The 25,124-nt window shown below is 49.7% G+C and overlaps 1 protein-coding gene across 1 annotated transcript in view; it reads right to left on the bottom strand.

Annotated features, from left to right (window-relative positions):
- Positions 1–23,668: 23,668 nt before the first annotated feature.
- Positions 23,669–25,124, bottom strand: part of LOC121307236 (epsin-1-like) — a 26,386-nt gene continuing 24,930 nt past the window's right edge. Inside the window, 1 exon segment of the mRNA XM_041239374.1 lies at positions 23,669–23,987. Coding sequence (XP_041095308.1) covers positions 23,669–23,987 — 319 coding nt within the window.

The raw sequence follows: 25,124 nt of genomic DNA, 5'->3' as shown, positions 1-25,124 counted from the left end.
ACACTGACACAGCTTCAACACAGTGAACACACTGACACAGCTTCAACACAGTGAACACACTGACACAGCTTCAACACAGTGAACACACTGACACAGCTTCAACACAGTGAACACACTGACACAGCTTCAACACAGTGAACACACTGACACAGCTTCAACACAGTGAACACACTGACACAGCTTCCACACAACACACTGACACAGCTTCAACACAGTGAACACACTGACACAGCTTCAACACAGTGAACACACTGACACAGCTTCAACACAGTGAATACACTGACACAGCTTCAACACAGTGAACACACTGACACAGCTTCAACACAGTGAACACACTGACACAGCTTCAACACAGTGAACACACTGACACAGCTTCAACACAGTGAACACACTGACACAGCTTCAACACAGTGAACACACTGACACAGCTTCAACACAGTGAACACACTGACACAGCTTCAACACAGTGAACACACTGACACAGCTTCAACACAGTGAACACACTGACACAGCTTCAACACAGTGAACACACTGACACGGCTTCAACACAGTGAACACACTGACACGGCTTCAACACAGTGAACACACTGACACGGCTTCAACACAGTGAACACACTGACACAGCTTCAACACAGTGAACACACTGACACAGCTTCAACACAGTGAACACACTGACACAGCTTCAACACAGTGAACACACTGACACAGCTTCAACACAGTGAACACACTGACACAGCTTCAACACAGTGAACACACTGACACAGCTTCAACACAGTGAACACACTGACACAGCTTCAACACAGTGAACACACTGACACAGCTTCAACACAGTGAACACACTGACACAGCTTCAACACAGTGAACACACTGACACAGCTTCAACACAGTGAACACACTGACACAGCTTCAACACAGTGAACACACTGACACGGCTTCAACACAGTGAACACACTGACACGGCTTCAACACAGTGAACACACTGACACAGCTTCAACACAGTGAACACACTGACACAGCTTCAACACAGTGAACACACTGACACAGCTTCAACACAGTGAACACACTGACACAGCTTCAACACAGTGAACACACTGACACAGCTTCAACACAGTGAACACACTGACACAGCTTCAACACAGTGAACACACTGACACAGCTTCAACACAGTGAACACACTGACACAGCTTCAACACAGTGAACACACTGACACAGCTTCAACACAGTGAACACACTGACACAGCTTCAACACAGTGAACACACTGACACAGCTTCAACACAGTGAACACACTGACACAGCTTCAACACAGTGAACACACTGACACCGCTTCAACACAGTGACACACACACTGACACAGCTTCAACACAGTGAACACACTGACACAGCTTCAACACAGTGAACACACTGACACAGCTTCAACACAGTGAACACACTGACACAGCTTCAACACAGTGAACACACTGACACAGCTTCAACACAGTGAACACACTGACACAGCTTCAACACAGTGAACACACTGACACAGCTTCAACACAGTGAACACACTGACACAGCTTCAACACAGTGAACACACTGACACAGCTTCAACACAGTGAACACACTGACACAGCTTCAACACAGTGAACACACTGACACAGCTTCAACACAGTGAACACACTGACACAGCTTCAACACAGTGAACACACTGACACAGCTTCAACACAGTGAACACACTGACACAGCTTCAACACAGTGAACACACTGACACAGCTTCAACACAGTGAACACACTGACACAGCTTCAACACAGTGAACACACTGACACAGCTTCAACACAGTGAACACACTGACACAGCTTCAACACAGTGAACACACTGACACAGCTTCAACACAGTGAACACACTGACACAGCTTCAACACAGTGAACACACTGACACAGCTTCAACACAGTGAACACACTGACACAGCTTCAACACAGTGAACACACTGACACAGCTTCAACACAGTGAACACACTGACACAGCTTCAACACAGTGAACACACTGACACAGCTTCAACACAGTGAACACACTGACACAGCTTCAACACAGTGAACACACTGACACAGCTTCAACACAGTGAACACACTGACACAGCTTCAACACAGTGAACACACTGACACAGCTTCAACACAGTGAACACACTGACACAGCTTCAACACAGTGAACACACTGACACAGCTTCAACACAGTGAACACACTGACACAGCTTCAACACAGTGAACACACTGACACAGCTTCAACACAGTGAACACACTGACACAGCTTCAACACAGTGAACACACTGACACAGCTTCAACACAGTGAACACACTGACACGGCTTCAACACAGTGAACACACTGACACGGCTTCAACACAGTGAACACACTGACACAGCTTCAACACAGTGAACACACTGACACAGCTTCAACACAGTGAACACACTGACACAGCTTCAACACAGTGAACACACTGACACAGCTTCAACACAGTGAACACACTGACACAGCTTCAACACAGTGAACACACTGACACAGCTTCAACACAGTGAACACACTGACACAGCTTCAACACAGTGAACACACTGACACAGCTTCAACACAGTGAACACACTGACACAGCTTCAACACAGTGAACACACTGACACAGCTTCAACACAGTGAACACACTGACACAGCTTCAACACAGTGAACACACTGACACAGCTTCAACACAGTGAACACACTGACACAGCTTCAACACAGTGAACACACTGACACAGCTTCAACACAGTGAACACACTGACACAGCTTCAACACAGTGAACACACTGACACGGCTTCAACACAGTGAACACACTGACACAGCTTCAACACAGTGAACACACTGACACAGCTTCAACACAGTGAACACACTGACACAGCTTCAACACAGTGAACACACTGACACAGCTTCAACACAGTGAACACACTGACACAGCTTCAACACAGTGAACTGACACACTCACAGCAACACAGTGAACACACTGACACAGCTTCAACACAGTGAATACACTGACACAGCTTCAACACAGTGAACACACTGACACAGCTTCAACACAGTGAACACACTGACACAGCTTCAACACAGTGAACACACTGACACAGCTTCAACACAGTGAACACACTGACACAGCTTCAACACAGTGAACACACTGACACAGCTTCAACACAGTGAACACACTGACACAGCTTCAACACAGTGAACACACTGACACAGCTTCAACACAGTGAACACACTGACACAGCTTCAACACAGTGAACACACTGACACAGCTTCAACACAGTGAACACACTGACACAGCTTCAACACAGTGAACACACTGACACAGCTTCAACACAGTGAACACACTGACACAGCTTCAACACAGTGAACACACTGACACAGCTTCAACACAGTGAACACACTGACACAGCTTCAACACAGTGAACACACTGACACAGCTTCAACACAGTGAACACACTGACACAGCTTCAACACAGTGAACACACTGACACAGCTTCAACACAGTGAACACACTGACACAGCTTCAACACAGTGAACACACTGACACAGCTTCAACACAGTGAACACACTGACACAGCTTCAACACAGTGAACACACTGACACAGCTTCAACACAGTGAACACACTGACACAGCTTCAACACAGTGAACACACTGACACAGCTTCAACACAGTGAACACACTGACACAGCTTCAACACAGTGAACACACTGACACAGCTTCAACACAGTGAACACACTGACACAGCTTCAACACAGTGAACACACTGACACAGCTTCAACACAGTGAACACACTGACACAGCTTCAACACAGTGAACACACTGACACAGCTTCAACACAGTGAACACACTGACACAGCTTCAACACAGTGAACACACTGACACAGCTTCAACACAGTGAACACACTGACACAGCTTCAACACAGTGAACACACTGACACAGCTTCAACACAGTGAACACACTGACACAGCTTCAACACAGTGAACACACTGACACAGCTTCAACACAGTGAACACACTGACACAGCTTCAACACAGTGAACACACTGACACAGCTTCAACACAGTGAACACACTGACACAGCTTCAACACAATGAACACACTGACACAGCTTCAACACAGTGAACACACTGACACAGCTTCAACACAGTGAACACACTGACACAGCTTCAACACAGTGAACACACTGACACAGCTTCAACACAGTGAACACACTGACACAGCTTCAACACAGTGAACACACTGACACAGCTTCAACACAGTGAACACACTGACACAGCTTCAACACAGTGAACACACTGACACAGCTTCAACACAGTGAACACACTGACACAGCTTCAACACAGTGAACACACTGACACAGCTTCAACACAGTGAACACACTGACACAGCTTCAACACAGTGAACACACTGACACAGCTTCAACACAGTGAACACACTGACACAGCTTCAACACAGTGAACACACTGACACAGCTTCAACACAGTGAACACACTGACACAGCTTCAACACAGTGAACACACTGACACAGCTTCAACACAGTGAACACACTGACACAGCTTCAACACAGTGAAAACCAATATGAATGCTGACACAGCTTCAACACAGTGAACACACTGACACAGCTGGCTCAACACAGTGAACTACACTGACATCCAAAGAAAATGACATCAAACGATTCGCAACGCCCTTTCCTGGAACTGATGAAGGCTTGTGAAAAGCTTCAGCTTGATTTAGTTGAACTGCTGTGCTCTATGGAGCTAAAGGACACATCTAATAGTCCTGCCCTGCTAGAGTTTTAGATGCCCGCTTTCATAATCCGAAAACAACATACACAGGAAATGTTCACTGCATTTGGAAGCACATGCATTTGTGAAGCAACATTCTCTCTTGATGACACTCAACAAATGCCAGGACAGAAACTGCCTCTCTGATCCCTACCTGAGAGACATTTTCACTGCATCAGTGTCTTAAGGGAAGGCTGATGTCAGCTCATCAAGCAGACAAGCCTTATTGAAAAGATAGGGGAGCACCTTCTTGCATGTCCTGGTGATTCTTCATTTTAAATGATGTTTTTTTTTAGTTTTTTTTTAATTACACTGATTACAGATTCAACACAGAGAACACACTGCACAATTCTGCAAAGTGAACAACAGACTTTGGTTAATTCATATGAATAGAGGGAGCATAATATTAATATAATATTATAATGTTTCTGGCTTTGCTTAAATGAGTTCACAGCTTCAACACAGTGAACACACTGACACAGCTTCAACACAGTGAACACACTGACACAGCTTCAACACAATGAACACACTGACACGGCTTCAACACAGTGAACACACTGACACGGCTTCAACACAGTGAACACACTGACACAGCTTCCACACAGTGAATACACTGACACAGCTTCAACACAGCGAACACACTGACACAGCCTCAATAGGGAGACTCGGTGGAAGGGGGAAATCCAGGGGGCCGCATGGGAGACTCCCGCCGGAGACGGTGGGAGAGTGCGAGGAGCCCTGGAAAGGGGACGGGTGAGAAAAAGTGAAAAAGCGGCCGCCGCGGGGAGAGCAGTGAGAGAGCGCGTGCCTAGAAGCCCTCGGACCATGAAAGATACGAGGAATTCGTGCTGAGTCTGCTGGCTCCAAGGCAGGCTTCTAGACTTCAAATCCAAAGAAAATGACATCAAACGATTCGCAACGCCCTTTCCTGGAACTGATGAAGGCTTGTGAAAAGCTTCAGCTTGATTTAGTTGAACTGCTGTGCTCTATGGAGCTAAAGGACACATCTAATAGTCCTGCCCTGCTAGAGTTTTAGATGCCCGCTTTCATAATCCGAAAACAACATACACAGGAAATGTTCACTGCATTTGGAAGCACATCTTTGTGAAGCAACATTCTCTCTTGATGACACTCAACAAATGCCAGGACAGAAACTGCCTCTCTGATCCCTACCTGAGAGACTCTTTCACTGCATCAGTGTCTTAAGGGAAGGCTGATGTCAGCTCCTCAAGCAGACAGGACCAAGGCCTGCTATTATTGGAAAGATAGGGCGGAGACTTAGCAGTGGAGCGAGGACGAGGGATCTCTATTGGGAGAATTCTAGAGAGGAGGCAGAGGAGGTATTTTTCATATGAATTAGAGAGGAGAAGTGGCTGAGGAGGGGGAGCCAGCGGGCGTGGGATATGTTTCTGGCTTTGCTTAAATGAGTTTCTCTTTAGTTCTCTTTTCGATTACAGGAGGGACATAATCGACATTACATATTTATTGCTCAATTCTAACTGGCACAGTTTATGCAAAGTCCTATGAATAGAGTCTTTCATTGTCTCCTCTCTCTCCCCTCTACTCTTTCTGGCTCTGCTCCTCTGAGCTCCTGTAAGTCTGGCTCTCTCTGCACTCCTAGTCTCTCTCAGTTCTCTCTCTCTAACTCCACGTCTCTCCAACGTTTCCTGCGCGCCTCGACCGCACTGGAGAGACATGCGAATGTGAGGGCGCTGAGAGGAGGCCAGACTGCGGAGAGCAGCAGCTGGGCGGAGGCCCCTAGGAGGGACCCCCTTGGAGACCGGAGCCTTAGCCGGGTCGCCGCGCCGAGAGTGGGCCGCGCCGGGGAGCGAGGCGCGGCGCACGAGCGCCTCTCGAGGCGGGACTCACAATGCTACCGGGGCGGAGCATTTTCACCCGCGCGGATACCCCTCTCACCGCGAGCGAGGGCCGCTGCGGGGTGGGGCACACGGGAGACATCGGGTCGCACATGCACAGGCCGTTTTGGAGCGAGCACGCGAGGACGTGCGGGGAGGGTGCGAGAGCGGACGGATAGCGGGGGGGCCGCGCGCCGGTAGAGGGGGGGCGTGGCCCGGGCATGCAGATCGGGCCACGGTCCGCGAGGCAGCGAGGCCAACGCGAGCCCCACGAAGAGGGTGAGGTGACAGAAGGGGTCAGGGAGAGGGAGCGGCCCTGCACAGGGGGGAAGGCGGGAGCGAGCAGGTGGGGGACTGGGGCGGGGGGCCCGCCGGTGGGGGGGTGTGCGGGGGGGGGGGCGGGATACAGGGACAGGAGACCGTGGGCACGGGGCCGCAGAGAGGCGTGAGCGGCGAGAGGAGCAGCGGGGGTTGCGGTGGGACTTCTCTCTCTCTCCTCTCCTCTCTCTCTCTCTCTCTCTCTTCTCTCTCTCTCTCTCTCTCCCTCTCTCCTCTCCCCTCCCTTCTCCCCTCCCTCTCTCTCTCTCTCTCTCTCTCTCTCTCTCTCTCTCTCTCTCTCTCTCTCTCTCTCCTCTCTCTCTCTCTCTCTTTCTCTCTCCCCTCTCTCTCCTCTCCCTCCTCCTCTCTCCTCCTCTCTCCTCTCCTCTCTCCTCTCTCTCTCCTCCCTCTCCTCTCTCTCCTCTCTCTCTCCCTCCCTCTCTTCCTCTCTCCTCTCTCTCTGTCTCCTCTCTGTGTCTCTCTCTATCTCTCTTTTCCTTCTCTGTCTCTCTCATCCCTCCCTCTCTCTCTCTCTCATCTCTCTCTCTCTCTCCTCTAAGAGGGAGAAGGCCTTACTCCTTCTCTGCTCTCTCTTCTCTCTTCTCTCTCTCTCCTCTCTTCTCTCTCTCTCCTCTCCTCACTCTCTCTCCTCTCCTCTCTCCTCCCTCTCTCTTCTCTCTCTCTCTCTCTCTCTCTCTCTCTCTCTCTCTCTCTCTCTCTCTCTCTCCTCTCTCCTCTCATCCTCTCTCTCTCTCTCTCTCTCTCTCTCTCTCCTCTCTAATTGTAGGGAGTAGTTGTTTTCTCTTCCTGTTTCTCTGATAGATGTTAATTGCAGGTTTCCTTCAGTCCAGACTAATGGACTTAAAAAAAACATTAAAAACAAAACAGCATTCTGAAGAAAGGATGAGAAAGAGGGAGGGAAGAGGGGAGGGTGGGAGTGAGGGGTATAAGTAGACACTTCGGTTGTCAAGAATTAAAAAAAAAAAAAAAAAAAAAACGATAGAGGAGCACAGAGAAATAATTTACAAAAAAGAAAGAAGAAATAAAGAAGAAAGAAATAAAAAAGAAAGAAAGAAAGAAAGAAAGAAAGCAGACTTTCTGGTGAGTTTCTTTCAATGATTGTATTTTGTACTGTTTTTATTGTAATGAATCAGCTCATCCTGCAAGGAGATGGAGTGTGCGAGAGGACTGGCTTTCTGTCTCTCTCTCTCTCTCTCTCTCTCTCTCTCCTCTCTCTCTCTCTCTCTCTATACCACGGAGCTACACAAGAGCATTGCTCTCGAGAGAGAGAGACTGTGCAGTCCAGCACTCTCTCTTTCATCTATCTCTCTTTCTTTCTTTCTGATGAGTACAACCATGGTCAATAGGCTTGCTGTGTGTGAGACCAAGAGATGCGAGAAAGAACTCACTTACCAGACTCTTTTGTGCATTGGAAGATGTTCTACTCTTTAACAGATGCTTTACAGTGCGACCTATTCTTACAAGAGTTCTTTTTGCAATGCTTCCCTATGCTTTACCAGACCTCTCTGTGCTTTACAATGCTTCCCTATGCTTTACCAGACCTCTCTGTGCTTTACAATGCTTCCCTATGCTTTACCAGACCTCTCTGTGCTTTACAATGCTTCCCTATGCTTTACCAGACCTCTCTGTGCTTTACAATGCTTCCCTATGCTTTACCAGACCTCTCTGTGCTTTACAATGCTTCCCTATGCTTTACCAGACCTCTCTATGCTTTACAATGCCTCTCTATGCTTTACCAGACTTCTCTATGCTTTACTAGACCTCTCTGTGCTTTACAATGCTTCTCTATGCTATACCAGACCTCTCTGTGCTTTACAATGCTTCCCTATGCTTTACCAGACCTCTCTGTGCTTTACAATGCTTCCCTATGCTTTACCAGACCTCTCTGTGCTTTACAATGCTTCCCTATGCTTTACCAGACCTCTCTGTGCTTTACAATGCTTCCCTATGCTTTACCAGACCTCTCTGTGCTTTACAATGCTTCTCTATGCTTTACAATGCTTCCCTATGCTTTACCAGACCTCTCTGTGCTTTACAATGCTTCTCTATGCTTTACCAGACCTCTCTGTGCTTTACAATGCTTCCCTATGCTTTACCAGACCTCTCTGTGCTTTACAATGCTTCCCTATGCTTTACCAGACCTCTCTGTGCTTTACAATGCTTCCCTATGCTTTACCAGACCTCTCTGTGCTTTACAATGCTTCCCTATGCTTTACCAGACCTCTCTGTGCTTTACAATGCTTCCCTATGCTTTACCAGACCTCTCTGTGCTTTACAATGCTTCTCTATGCTTTACAATGCTTCCCTATGCTTACCAGACCTCTCTGTGCTTTACAATGCTTCTCTATGCTTTACCAGACCTCTCTGTGCTTTACAATGCTTCCCTATGCTTTACCAGACCTCTCTGTGCTTTACAATGCTTCCCTATGCTTTATTACACTTATCTACAGTTTTACTGTGGGATACTTGAAAATTTATATTATTATGCTTAGATTCTGGGAATATCAGGGGGTGGGGGGGTCTGTCTCCCACAAGTGCTGGGGTCCCGTGAATATGATTAATCTCTTAACAATGCTGAATGACTGTGGAGGGCTTTATTTTACCTTAAAGAATTAATTTCCTGAGTGGGGCCTGTCAAGACTATTACAATATTCAATGCAGAGGCCTTCACAGTCCTGAGACTGAAACCTATTTCTGAGGGTAACATGAGGAGCAATGAGGTATCATGGAAGTGCTTCTGAAGGACGGGACTGTGTGTGTCTATCACTATCACAGAAGTGCTTCTGAAGGACGGGACTGTGTGTGTCTATCACTATCACAGAAGTGCTTCTGAAGGACGGGACTGTGTGTGTCTATCACTATCACAGAAGTGCTTCTGAAGGACGGGACTGTGTGTGTCTATCACTATCACAGAAGTGCTTCTGAAGGACGGGACTGTGTGTGTCTATCACTATCACAGAAGTGCTTCTGAAGGACGGGACTGTGTGTGTCTATCACTATCACAGAAGTGCTTCTGAAGGACGGGACTGTGTGTGTCTATCACTATCACAGAAGTGCTTCTGAAGGACGGGACTGTGTGTGTCTATCACTATCACAGAAGTGCTTCTGAAGGACGGGACTGTGTGTGTCTATCACTATCACAGAAGTGCTTCTGAAGGACGGGACTGTGTGTGTCTATCACTATCACAGAAGTGCTTCTGAAGGACGGGACTGCGTGTGTCTATCACTATCACAGAAGTGCTTCTGAAGGACGGGACTGTGTGTGTCTATCACTATCACAGAAGTGCTTCTGAAGGACGGGACTGCGGGTGTCTATCACTATCACAGAAGTGCTTCTGAAGGACGGGACTGTGTGTGTCTATCACTATCACAGAAGTGCTTCTGAAGGACGGGACTGTGTGTGTCTATCACTATCACAGAAGTGCTTCTGAAGGACGGGACTGTGTGTGTCTATCACTATCACAGAAGTGCTTCTGAAGGACGGGACTGTGTGTGTCTATCACTATCACAGAAGTGCTTCTGAAGGACGGGACTGTGTGTGTCTATCACTATCACAGAAGTGCTTCTGAAGGACGGGACTGTGTGTGTCTATCACTATCACAGAAGTGCTTCTGAAGGACGGGACTGTGTGTGTCTATCACTATCACAGAAGTGCTTCTGAAGGACGGGACTGTGTGTGTCTATCACTATCACAGAAGTGCTTCTGAAGGACGGGACTGTGTGTGTCTATCACTATCACAGAAGTGCTTCTGAAGGACGGGACTGTGTGTGTCTATCACTATCACAGAAGTGCTTCTGAAGGACGGGACTGTGTGTGTCTATCACTATCACAGAAGTGCTTCTGAAGGACGGGACTGTGTGTGTCTATCACTATCACAGAAGTGCTTCTGAAGGACGGGACTGTGTGTGTCTATCACTATCACAGAAGTGCTTCTGAAGGACGGGACTGTGTGTGTCTATCACTATCACAGAAGTGCTTCTGAAGGACGGGACTGTGTGTGTCTATCACTATCATGGAAGTGCTTCTGGGTGGGCTGTCTTGTTTTCATCGTGTTTTTTTCACATCAATCTTGGGCTCAGGTTTAGCAGCTTGTCGATTGCCGGTAACGTGGACTTCAGTCTGCGTCCCACAAGTAACTGTGCAGGGAAGATTCAGTTCCATGCAGTGGTGTGCTCCTGTACTGCTATAGAGCAATGTAAGAATCTACACCACTTCCTTCAGTATGTTTTTTACTGTCTGAACAGTCCTTTCTGCTTGACCCGCTGGATTGTGGGAATCCAGGACTAGATGTGAAGTGTTTGAATTCCCAGTTGCCTGCAACCATTTTGAACCCTGAGCTTGGAGACTGCGTCCATTATCAGGACCACGTCTGAAATGCCATGTCTGCAGACATTGACTTGTGATGACGGTCTTGAGAACAGCTGCATTGGTCACAGAGTTTTAAGCTCTTCAAGGCTTTTCTTTTGTTGCTCTTCCCTGTGCACATGACCCTGTTCTCCAGCAATCTTCTCAGAGGTGCACTTACTTCAGAGAGATTGGGAATCAATTCTGCTAGGTAGTGAACCAGCCCCATGAACCTCAGTAGAGCTGGTTTGTCTTCTGGCTCCAGCATTTGCTGAAAACACTTTGGCACCCGGCATTCCGGCTCCCGCTTCTTCCACTGCATGGGGGCAGTGCGCTCTTCCAATGCCCACTTCAGGTCTTTTGAATCAATGCAGATGCTAAGTGTGTTGGCCTTCCTCCTGTTGCCATACTGTTAACCCAGTCTGTAGGTGCGATTTGTTTCACAAGGACTACTAGCTTTTCCATTCTGTGGAGTTCAGCTTTGAGATCCTCTTCACCATGCCTAGCTGCAAGCAGGTACAGCGACCCAATGTGGCTGCTGCATCCTGTTCAATTATTTGGAACTGGACGTCATATTTCGTCTCTTTGTAGTCGCATGCGAGCACTTTTTGCTGTTTTGGAGAATCGAGTGTCCTCAGTAAGTCAATAGTTCCTACCTGGACTTGCTCATCTGATCATCTTTCAGATTCAGCATTTCAAAGATTCGAGTGGATACTGCATGCATCCAGCTCCAGTGTGGAGATTGAATTGGCCTGTTTTACTGTTTAGCTGAAGCGTCTCTGTATAATCCTTTCTATCATCAGTGCACTCGTTCACATTATGAGTCTGGAACTGAGTTGTGAGCATTCTTGCTAAGCTTTGGCTCTCGCGGCAGGCCTCCAGGTTTACAGTGTCAGGAGTATAACTACAGCTGCCACATTGGCTTTCATCTTGTTTCTATTCGATTGTATTTCGTGAGCTGTAGCTTTTAAAAGGACCTGTGTCTGGCATAACTTTCGTTATCTTGTGCACTTGTATTTCTGCTTCGTCACTGAGCGCTTTCTCTGCGGTTGACTTCACTAGCACAGCGTCTATCCACTGCTGTTTGTGGTGTGTGCCTTTGACCCGCCATTCCCAAGGCACTCCCAATTCTGTCCCGTATCAGTGACTTGGTTAGCTGCCCGAGGTCACAGCTCTTAGCTTTGTATTTTAGATCGGTCACATATGCATCTATCGTTTCAGACAGTCCTTCATTCTCGTGAAGAATACATGTCTAATAGACGGCATGTTCTTTCCGGGGTCACAGCACTGCTCAGATGTTTATTTTAGTGTGTATGCTCATGCTGTCCAGTTTTCTGACAGTTTGAATTTCTCTATGCTCATGCTGTCCAGTTTTCTGACAGTTTGAATTTCTGTATGCTCATGCTGTCCAGTTTTCTGACAGTTTGAATTTCTGTATGCTCATGCTGTCCAGTTTTCTGACAGTGTCCAGTTCCAGTTTTCTGACAGTTTGAATTTCTCTATGCTCATGCTGTCCAGTTTTCTGACAGTTTGAATTTCTCTATGCTCATGCTGTCCAGTTTTCTGACAGTTTGAATTTCTCTATGCTCATGCTGTCCAGTTTTCTGACAGTTTGAATTTCTGTATGCATGCTGTCCAGTTTTCTGACAGTTTGAATTTCTCTATGCTCATGCTGTCCAGTTTTCTGACAGTTTGAATTTCTCTATGCTCATGCTGTCCAGTTTTCTGACAGTTTGAATTTCTGTATGCTCATGCTGTCCAGTTTTCTGACAGTTTGAATTTCTGTATGCTCATGCTGTCCAGTTTTCTGACAGTTTGAATTTCTCTATGCTCATGCTGTCCAGTTTTCTGACAGTTTGAATTTCTCTATGCTCATGCTGTCCAGTTTTCTGACAGTTTGAATTTCTCTATGCTCATGCTGTCCAGTTTTCTGACAGTTTGAATTTCTCTATGCTCATGCTGTCCAGTTTTCTGACAGTTTGAATTTCTGTATGCTCATGCTGTCCAGTTTTCTGACAGTTTGAATTTCTCTATGCTCATGCTGTCCAGTTTTCTGCCTGAAGAATTTTGTTCAGTTCTGACACCACGTCTAATGGAAGGGGCTGCTAGAGACTGCGTAGCTTCAAGGACTGAACTTTATTGACAAGTGGGTCAAGAGCACAAACCATGTGTTTTACATCTGTGGCTTTTGTCACAGCGCCCCCAGCTGACAACCTCCCATACAGACTTCATTCATTCTATATGGAGGGTGATGACGTTAGTTTTTGTATCTCTTCAAAGTGTATTTATTTATTTATTTGTTTATTAATTTGTTTATTAATCTCTTCCTGTGTCTGACAGGAAATGACCAAACAGGAAGCAGCAACGCTGCCGTCGGCGCATTTCGACTCCCGACAGGAAGTTGTCACCCTGGAGGGCGTGGCCTCATCGTGGACAGGCATCGCCGTGGTGACAGGAGGGACGGAGTCCTCCTGGGGGGGGTGTCTGCTGGTTTTCGGAATGTTCGGCGTTGTGATTGGAGCCTGTGCCACAGGGGTGGGGCTCTGGAGCCAATCAGAGAGCAGAAATGTGTCAGGGGGCGAGCCCAATGTGCTCCTGGCCCTGGGATTGGTTGTCCTGGGGGCGGGGCTGCTGTCCGTCATGGCAGTCTGTCTGTGGAGAAGATTCTGTGGGAAAAGACAAGAGAAAAACAGAGAAGGGAGGAACATGCTAGTGAGAGAGACAGAGGAGAAGAAATACAGAGTGTGAACAGAGGAGCACAGCCATGGGAAAAGCAACACAGATTGACTGTGCTGAAGGGTGTCATGAACACAGCTCTCTCTCTCTCTATATATATATATATATATTTTTTCTACTGCTAGTATTCCCATATGAAAAGAAGATCTTAATTGTGTATTCAAATAACAGCCTGGAATACAATATTACTCAGCCATGTTTCACAAAGAATGTCATTTATATATATATCTATAGTGATACTGTAGGAATTCCAATACAGCCACATGCTTCTTCTACGCTGAGATAGAACATGTCCTTTTACTGATTAAAATGTCTTTTAAACCTGAAATTGTACTGACTTCAGTTCAGTCTACAGCTCTGGCCAAAAGACCTAGAATTTTAGGATTGAAACATAATTTTTAAAACAACTAAATGAACATAATTCTGATCTTTTATTTAACCTCATATAATCAGAGAAACTCCACAGTGATATTGCAACAGGCCACCAGAAGCCACAACAGTAGTACAGTGTTCATGGTAGATTTTGTTGATGGATGAAACGGTAGCCATATTAGTCCACAGATGATCGACAAAGAGACGGAGATGTGATCCCTTTTATTGGACTGACTATATAATAATTATTCACAAGCTTTCAAGACCTCAAAGGTCTCTTCGTCAAGTGAAAGTAGGAAAGAGAGAGATTGATGTTTACATTCAAAGATTGCATCAATCTCTCTCTTTCCTACTTTCACCTGAGGAAGAGACCTCTGAGGTCTTCAAAGCTTGTGAATGATAATTATTTAGTTAGTCCAATAAAAGGCATCACTTCTCCTTCTCTTTTCAAATCTAACATGAAACTACAACTGTATTTGCACATCTGACAAAACCAGTCAAGCTACACTCTGTCTCTCCGTCCCCTCTCTCCCTCCCTGCCAGGAAGTTGGTAATTCGTTCCCGGGGGGACGTGTTGACGGACGGACCCCCACTTAGCAATTCCTGTTGATTGAACTCTTTCCTTCTTTTCTCTGTTTGGAAGCGAAACTGAAACAAAAGGTTCCTTTCCTGGAGACTGATCTCTTGGAACTGCGCTCCGCACATCCATTGACTGTTTGCTGTTTAAAACACCGAGAGAAGCCGCAGTGTCGTTATGTTGGGTTTAGTGTGCTGCTGGTGTTGCAATTTCGTACCACTAGAGGTCAGCGTTGCTTTATCATTTTTGTCAACGCTGTCAGTTCTTCACTGTCACAATTACAGAAGCACATCCCGAAGTGCTCATCCTTGAACAGTGATAATTGTGACGTGTCCGGCTGTGGCCAAACCTGGAACAGGGCTACTCAACCCTGGTCCTGCCGGGCCGCTGTCCCTCCTGGTTTTTGTTCCATCTGTACCCTAAATTACTTGTGTATCAATTAAGTGCTTAGTAATTAGTAATTGGCCCAATTAATCAATTTCGGGTACAGTTAGAACAGAAACCAGGAGGGACAGCAGCCTGCAGGACCAGGGTTGAGTAGCCCTGACCTAGAATGTGTTTGAATCTTCGGTTTCCACACGACTGTATATTATACAGCAACACCGCATGACCAGCGCCCTAAACTGAGCACAAGTTACATCAATCAACTCTGCACTGCGTCGCGTCCCACTGGATCCTCAGCTGAATCGCTGTCCTTGCACTGCACCGCGTCCCACTGGATCCTCAGCTGAATCGCTGTCCTTGCACTGCACCGCGTCCCACTGGATCCTCAGCTGAATCGCTGTCCTTGCACTGCACCGCGTCCCACTGGATCCTCAGCTGAATCGCTGTCCTTGCACTGCACCGCGTCCCACTGGATCCTCAGCTGAATCGCTGTCCTTGCACTGCACCGCGTCCCACTGGATCCTCAGCTGAATCGCTGTCCTTGCACTGCACCGCGTCCCACTGGATCCTCAGCTGAATCGCTGTCCTTGCACTGCACCGCGTCCCACTGGGTCCTCAGCTGAATCGCTGTCCTTGCACTGCGCCGCGTCCCACTGGGTCCTCAGCTGAATCGCTGTCCTTGCACTGCGCCGCGTCCCACTGGATCCTCAGCTGAATCGCTGTCCTTGCACTGCGCCGCGTCCCACTGGATCCTCAGCTGAATCGCTGTCCTTGCACTGCGCCGCGTCCCACTGGATCCTCAGCTGAATCGCTGTCCTTGCACTGCGCCGCGTCCCACTGGATCCTCAGCTGAATCGCTGTCCTTGCACTGCGCCGCGTCCCACTGGATCCTCAGCTGAATCGCTGTCCTTGCACTGCGCCGCGTCCCACTGGGTCCTCAGCTGAATCGCTGTCCTTGCACTGCGCCGCGTCCCACTGGATCCTCAGCTGAACCGCTGTCCTTGCACTGCACCGCGTCCCACCGGATCCTCAGCTGAATCGCTGTCCTTGCACTGCGCCGCGTCCCACTGGATCCTCAGCTGAATCGCTGTCCTTGCACTGCACCGCGTCCCACTGGATCCTGGGCGCCGCGTCCCACTGGATCCTCAGCTGAATCGCTGTCCTTGCACTGCACCGCGTCCCACTGGATCCTCAGCTGAATCGCTGTCCTTGCACTGCGTCGCGTCCCACTGGATCCTCAGCTGAATCGCTGTCCTTGCACTGCGCCGCGTCCCACTGGGTCCTCAGCTGAATCGCTGTCCTTGCACTGCGCCGCGTCCCACTGGGTCCTCAGCTGAATCGCTGTCCTTGCACTGCGCCGCGTCCCACTGGGTCCTCAGCTGAATCGCTGTCCTTGCACTGCGCCGCGTCCCACTGGGTCCTCAGCTGAATCGCTGTCCTTGCACTGCGCCGCGTCCCACTGGGTCCTCAGCTGAATCGCTGTCCTTGCACTGCGCCGCGTCCCACTGGGTCCTCAGCTGAATCGCTGTCCTTGCACTGCGCCGCGTCCCACTGGGTCCTCAGCTGAATCGCTGTCCTTGCACTGCACCGCGTCCCACTGGGTCCTGCCGAAGAAGCGTCCTGACGTGGCGCAGGGTTCGACCTGATTGGATGTTATATGCGCGTGTGCGCGTGCGCAGGGTGAGGCTGTTGAAGCTGTGACCTAGGAGTCGAATTTGTCAGCGCGTCACGACCAGGGAAGTGTCGTGACGTTGGCTGCGCCGCGTCCCACTGGGTCCTCAGCTGAATCGCTGTCCTTGCACTGCGCCGCGTCCCACTGGGTCCTCAGCTGAATCGCTGTCCTTGCACTGCGTCGCGTCCCACTGGATCCTCAGCTGAATCGCTGTCCTTGCACTGCACCGCGTCCCACTGGATCCTCAGCTGAATCGCTGTCCTTGCACTGCACCGCGTCCCACTGGATCCTCAGCTGAATCGCTGTCCTTGCACTGCGTCCCACTGGATCCTCAGCTGAATCGCTGTCCTTGCACTGCACCGCGTCCCACTGGATCCTCAGCTGAATCGCTGTCCTTGCACTGCACCGCCTCCCACTGGATCCTCAGCTGAATCGCTGTCCTTGCACTGCGCCGCGTCCCACTGGATCCTCAGCTGAATCGCTGTCCTTGCACTGCACCGCGTCCCACTGGATCCTCAGCTGAATCGCTGTCCTTGCACTGCGCCGCGTCCCACTGGATCCTCAGCTGAATCGCTGTCCTTGCACTGCGCCGCGTCCCACTGGATCCTCAGCTGAATCGCTGTCCTTGCACTGCGTCGCGTCCCACTGGATCCTCAGCTGAATCGCTGTCCTTGCACTGCGCCGCGTCCCACTGGATCCTCAGCTGAATCGCTGTCCTTGCACTGCACCGCGTCCCACTGGATCCTCAGCTGAATCGCTGTCCTTGCACTGCACCGCGTCCCACTGGATCCTCAGCTGAATCGCTGTCCTTGCACTGCACCGCGTCCCACTGGATCCTCAGCTGAATCGCTGTCCTTGCACTGCACCGCGTCCCACTGGATCCTCAGCTGAATCGCTGTCCTTGCACTGCACCGCGTCCCACTGGATCCTCAGCTGAATCGCTGTCCTTGCACTGCGTCGCGTCCCACTGGATCCTCAGCTGAATCATTGTCCTTGCACTGCTATCGTGTCATTGTAGATATAACTGGCTGTAATTCTCACTTGCTGAATCCTTGTCCATGTTGTATTCTAGTAGTGTTATTATTTGCACCTGCTGTAAACTGCACTGTGTTTCAATATGAAGCCTGCATTGTAACCCTGCATTGCTCTGTAACCCCTGCAAGTCAGTATTAAGCCCCTCCCCCTGTATTCAGCGTTAAGCCCCTCCCCCTGTATCCAGCGTTAAGCCCCTCCCCCTGTATTCAGCGTTAAGCCCCTCCCCCTGTATTCAGCGTTAAGCCCCTCCCCCTGTATTCAGCGTTAAGCCCCTCCCCCTGTATTCAGCGTTAAGCCCCTCCCCCTGTATTCAGCGTTAAGCCCCTCCCCCTGTATTCAGCGTTAAGCCCCTCCCCCTGTATTCAGCGTTAAGCCCCTCCCCCTGTATTCAGCGTTAAGCCCCTCCCCCTGTATTCAGCGTTAAGCCCCTCCCCCTGTATCCAGCGTTAAGCCCCTCCCCCTGTATTCAGTATTAAGCCCCTCCCCCTGTATTCAGTATTAAGCCCCTCCCCCTGTATTCAGTATTAAGCCCCTCCCCCTGTATTCAGTATTAAGCCCCTCCCCCTGTATTCAGCGTTAAGCCCCTCCCCCTGTATTCAGCGTTAAGCCCCTCCCCCTGTATTCAGCGTTAAGCCCCTCCCCCTGTATTCAGTATCGAGCTTCTTTATATACAGGACACACTCGTACACAGTTATAAAATACACCTGTTTGATTATTATTATTTTTATTGAATAATAATGTTTGTTTTCATTGTAGATGTTTAAAAACAATTCAAAGTGTCTCTTAATAACCCAGCACTTCCATCCCAGAGAAAACAGTTTGCCAAAAAAAAAAACTACAGCAACAAGAAACGATTCAAAATTATAAAACAAATAAAAACAATAATTTATGTGCAATGCACAGAGATGTCCAGCAGGTGGGGCCGCGCTCTCATCCAAACAGTGTTTTAAATGAAATTAATAGAAAGACTGCGTTGTTTTCTTCTTCGAGTTTGATCAGTTCTGGCAAACCCTGTTCCCCTCTCTCTAGTATCGTTAGGATTTGTTTCATTGTGCTCATATTTACAGTTCATTTTCTGAGCTATATATTCCTCTGTTTAATTTTTAATTCAATCTTTTTTTTTTTTTTTTTTTTTGCACAAAGATTCAGAAAACAGCAAAGACCACCGACACACAGAAAGACATACAGGAGAGCAGCGGGGTTGCGGGTAATCAATACCCCCACCTCCCCAAAATAAAGAAAAAAATAATAATAATTGATCCCAAACTGATCAGTACTGGGACGACAGGAAAGTTGCGGATCTGGGGGTAACACTTCAGTGGAATCGTTTCCCGCGTGCCCTTTGTGGGTTGAATGATCATTTTAAACTGCCTGGTAGGGTTTAACAGCCAGTATTATGCGCGTCTGAAAGGCTGGAGAGGCGTCTGCTCACAACTGGAATGGAGTCAAACGCAATGGGAACCCGAACGTATTGTGAAAAGGTTGTATTAGAGCACAGGCAGGGAGACGAGGATGCAATTCAGAGGGGAGGGAGCGAAGGATGCTCTGATTCATTAGGTACAGTGTGGATGAGTTTCACAGGCCTGTCAATCACAACCTCAACAGAGTAATACAGACGCTCAAACAGGGGGACACACTCGCTCACACAGGGGGACACACTCGCTCAGACAGGGGGACACACTCGCTCACACAGGGAGACACACACACTCACACAGGGAGACACACACACTCAAACAGGGGGACACACACACTCAAACAGGGGGACACACTCGCTCACACAGGGAGACACACACACTCAAACAGGGAGACACACACGCTCAGACAGGGAGACACACTCGCTCACACAGGGGGACACACTCGCTCACACAGGGAGACACACACACTCACACAGGGGGACACACTCGCTCACACAGGGGGACACACTCGCTCACACAGGGAGACACACACGCTCACACAGGGGGACACACTCGCTCACACAGGGGGACACACTCGCTCACACAGGGAGACACACACGCAGAGCGAGTTCTGGTCCCCCTGGGTGAGCGACCGCGTCACAATTGTGACGGTGTGTCCCCTGGTGGCAGTGTGTCCCCCGTGGTGAGAGTGTACACTGTCTACACCTGGGGAGCGAGTGTGTCCCCCTGTGGACCACTGCTCAAACTCTCGCCTCCCGTGACCGCCCCCCCCCCCAGCTGTGTCCCCCTTTTGTCCGCCACATCGCAGACATGGAGACAAGTCGCCCCACTCGTCCCTCGTGTGAGTCGAGTCTGTCCCTCCTGTGTGTGGGAGTTTGATCCCCTGGGTGTGTGAGTTTGTCCCTCCTGTATGTATGTCCTCTTGTGAGGCGAGTCTGTACCTCTAGTGTGTGTGAGTGTCGTCCACATGTGTTGAAGCGAGTGTTGTCACTAGGTTAGTGTGTGAGTTGTGTCCACATGGTGTGAGCGAGCGAGTCCCTATGTGTGCACACTCAAACAGGGAGACACCCACACACTACAAACAACAGGGAGACACACTCGCTCAAACAGGGGGACACACACACTCAAACAGGGGGACACACACACTCAAACAGGGGGACACACACACTCAAACAGGGGGACACACACACTCAAACAGGGGGACACACACACTCAAACAGGGGGACACACACACTCAAACAGGGAGACACACACACTCAAACAGGGGGACACACTCACTCAAACAGGGAGACACACTCACTCAAACAGGGAGACACACACACTCAAACAGGGAGACACACACACTCAAACAGGGAGACACACTCGCTCAGACAGGGGGACACACTCGCTCACACAGGGAGACACACACGCTCAGACAGGGAGACACACACACTCAAACAGGGAGACACACACACTGAAACAGGGAGACACACACTCAAACAGGGAGACACACACTCAGACACACACACGCTCACACAGGGGGACACACTCGCTCAGACAGGGGGACACACTCGCTCACACAGGGGGACACACTCGCTCAGACAGGGGGACACACTCGCTCACACAGGGGGACACACTCGCTCAAACAGGGGGACACACTCGCTCACACAGGGGGACACACTCGCTCAGACAGGGGGACACACTCGCTCACACAGGGAGACACACACGCTCACACAGGGGGACACACTCGCTCACACAGGGAGACACACACACTCAAACAGGGAGACACACACACTCAAACAGGGAGACACACACACTCAAACAGGGGGACACACACACTCAAACAGGGAGACACACACACTCAAACAGGGAGACACATACAGACAGGGAGACACACACACTCAAACACGGAGACACACACGCTCACACAGGGAGACACACACACTCAAACAGGGAGACACATACAGACAGGGAGACACACACACTCAAACACGGAGACACACTCGCTCACACAGGGAGACACACACACTCAAACAGGGAGACACACACACTCAAACAGGGAGACACACACACTCAAACAGGGAGACACACACACTCAAACAGGGAGACACACACACTCAAACAGGGAGACACACACACTCAAACACGGAGATTTTGTTTGTGGCGTTTATCTTTGTGTGCTGTTGTTGTGGATGTTTTTTTGTGCGGTTTTTTATTTTCTTCTTTGTCTTTGGGTGTCGTTGGTGTGTTGTTGTTTTTGGGGGGTTTTTTGCGTGTTTTTATCGTCTGTTTTTTGGTGGTATCTGTTTTTGTCTGTCTTTTGTGTTATTTTTTCTTTGGTTTGTTTTGTTTGTGTTATTTTTTGGTGTCGTTGTGTTATTTTTGTTGTTCGTTTGTGAGTTTGTGACTCTGTGGGAAGCGTAGTGTGTCCATAACACACTCGCTCAAACAGGGAGACACACACACTCAAACAGGGAGACACATACAGACAGGGAGACACACACACTCAAACAGGGAGACACACACACTCAAACACGGAGACACACTCGCTCACACAGGGAGACACACACACTCAAACAGGGAGACACACTCGCTCACACAGGGAGACACACACACTCAAACAGGGAGACACACACACTCACACAGGGAGACACACTCGCTCAAACAGGGAGACACACTCGCTCACACAGGGAGACACACTCGCTCAAACAGGGAGACACACTCACTCACACAGGGAGACACACTCGCTCACACAGGGAGACACACTCGCTCACACAGGGAGACACACACACTCAAACAGGGAGACACACTCGCTCAAACAGGGAGACACACTCGCTCAAACAGGGAGACACACTCGCTCAAACAGGGAGACACACTCGCTCAAACAGGGAGACACACTCGCTCACACAGGGAGACACACTCGCTCAAACAGGGAGACACACTCGCTCAAACAGGGAGACACACTCGCTCACACAGGGAGACACACTCGCTCACACAGGGAGACACACTCGCTCACACAGGGAGACACACACACTCAAACACGGAGACACACTCGCTCACACAGGGAGACACACTCGCTCACACAGGGAGACACACTCGCTCACACAGGGAGACACACTCGCTCACACAGGGGGACACACTCGCTCACACAGGGAGACACACTCGCTCAGACAGGGAGACACACTCGCTCACACAGGGAGACACACACACTCAAACACGGAGACACACTCGCTCACACAGGGAGACACACTCGCTCACACAGGGAGACACACTCGTTCACACAGGGAGACACACACATACACACAGGCAAACAGACGCACACACATCTCTTGTGCTGCACTTCCTCCAGCGCGCTGCACAATATACTCAATCATCCAGACTCTTACTGCATCTGGAACTACTGAACACTCCATTGCACTGAATTTATCACTGAAACAAATGCAACTGATCAGAATGACTAACGTTTCCACTAGAAGTCTCTCTCAGGGTCTTCAGTGTCAATTCAATGACAAATATTTCCACTGACGACACTGAGAAAGACTTGTAGTGGAAACGCTAGTCGACTCATTTCTTGTGTTTCTGAATTCAGTGCAATCGAGTGTCAAGACAACCTGGATTCAGAACCCTCAACACAGACCGAACCTTACATTGCAGGAGAATTATATAAAACAGGAGTCCCTCTCCCCTATGTTTCTGAATCATCAGTGCAGGCCGGTGTCAAGACACCTGGACCCTCTTCCCCTCTCCACAGACCATGTACACAGAAGAATGACCATCTCCCTACTGATCTCGTCTCCCCTCTCCCGTCTCCCCTCTCCAGTCTCCCCTCTCCCCTCTCCAGTCTCCCCTCTCCCCTCTCCCAGTCTCCCCAGTCACGTCAGCGGGTCAACACCGGCGGTTTCCCCCACAGCCGAAACATCAGGGAGCAGTTCCACACTCTTCTAATCTCCAGTATTGAGCAATATCCCCTACAGTCGTCACCTCTCGACCTTCCAGTCCGTTTCCTCTCAGTCTCCCCTGTCCCGAGGGGAGAGGGCTCCAGTCGTCCCTCTCCTAATACTCCGTCTCCCCTAACCGGACTTCCCGAGTGCCCCCCCCCCTGGCTGTTAACTGGGGTCTGACCAGTCTGACCCTCTCCCCTCTACAGGCTTCTAACCTAAGGGAGTACTCCTAGGTCGGCCCCAATCAGAATGGGGCCCCCAGGACCCCCCAGGGGCGAGACAGTGGGATAGGGGAACCCAGGCTGAACCATTCCCATAGAAAGAGGGGGGGGCCCGGGCTGAACCATTCCCATGGAGAGAGGGGGGGGCCCGGGCTGAACCATTCCCATGGAGAGAGGGGGGGGCAAAGGACTGGTGCGGAGCTGCTGCTGCTGCTGGTTGAACTGGGATAACTGGCCCAGGTTGAGAGAGGATGAGGAGGGGGGAGGAGGCGAGGAGGAGAAGGGGTTAGGGGAGACCCCTCGGGAGGAAGGAATCCCGACCCCCGCCCGCTTCCAAGAGACACCTGAGAGAGAGAGAGAGAGAGAGAGGACGAGAGAGAGAGAGACGGGGAGGAGAGCGGACGGGGGGGAGACGAGAGCACTGAGGAGAGAGAGAGAGGTTTAGTCCCCTCACAAGTACAGTCTACCCCAGCACACACAAAAACACACACACACACACACACACACACAGTTGTGAGATCCCCTCAGTGGTTGTGTGGCATCCGGACTCCCATCTGTGTGTCTCCACTCTGTATGTAATGTGAGATTCAACAGCTCAACCCTCTCACAGTACCACTCAGCAACACACACACACACTACTACACTCTGCACACACCCACACACAGACACACACAGACAGTACCAGATCTCCAGTCTCCTGTGTGACTCCCCTTGCGAACAGCACACACACACACACACACACACACCACACACAGTCACTCTCGCAAAGTCTCCCCTCTCCCCTCTGGCATCTCCCCTCCATCAAGACTCCCGTTTCTGTGTGTGTTGTCATGTGACACGTTTACAAAAACACAAACACACACACCAGAGACCCTCTGGTGTGTGTATCAGGTGACACGTCCCCTCTGCAGTGCCCTCTCCCAGACTCACGTCCAGGAAGACAGTCCAACTTCAACAGGTCTCCACACCCCGATGTACACTCTTGGGGTTTCACACACAAAGTTCCGCTGCTTGCCCGACTCACAAAGTCCACCACGTCCAGGCTCTCGTCTCCCCAACTCCCGACTCACGTCCCCCTATCAACTTACCAGTTCCCGTCCCTGTACTGCCTCTTCCCTCTCCCCTCTCATCTTCACCCAAACACTCCCTCCCGTCCCAGGATCCCAGTCCCCTCTCCGTCTCACAGCAGACCACGGTACCACTCTGCTGTCATGGGACAGTCTGGGTGTGGTTGGTTTTGGCTGCACACAGACCACACACAGACAGTCATCTCAACACAAACACACCCCACGGTGTCTAAAACAGGCAACACACTGGACAATCTGCCGGTCATCATATGAGGGGCACACACAGACAGGGGCCCCCTAAAACACCAAAGACACACACAGACACTCTACAACACACCACACACCACACACACTCACATGGGAGATGTCGTGTGGTGTGTGTG

This window comes from Polyodon spathula, chromosome 54 (assembly GCF_017654505.1).
Source record: "Polyodon spathula isolate WHYD16114869_AA chromosome 54, ASM1765450v1, whole genome shotgun sequence".
Lineage (NCBI taxonomy): Eukaryota > Metazoa > Chordata > Actinopteri > Acipenseriformes > Polyodontidae > Polyodon > Polyodon spathula.
The sequence above is the reverse complement of the archived record's forward strand: the minus strand, read 5'-3'. Positions and strand labels throughout refer to the sequence as shown.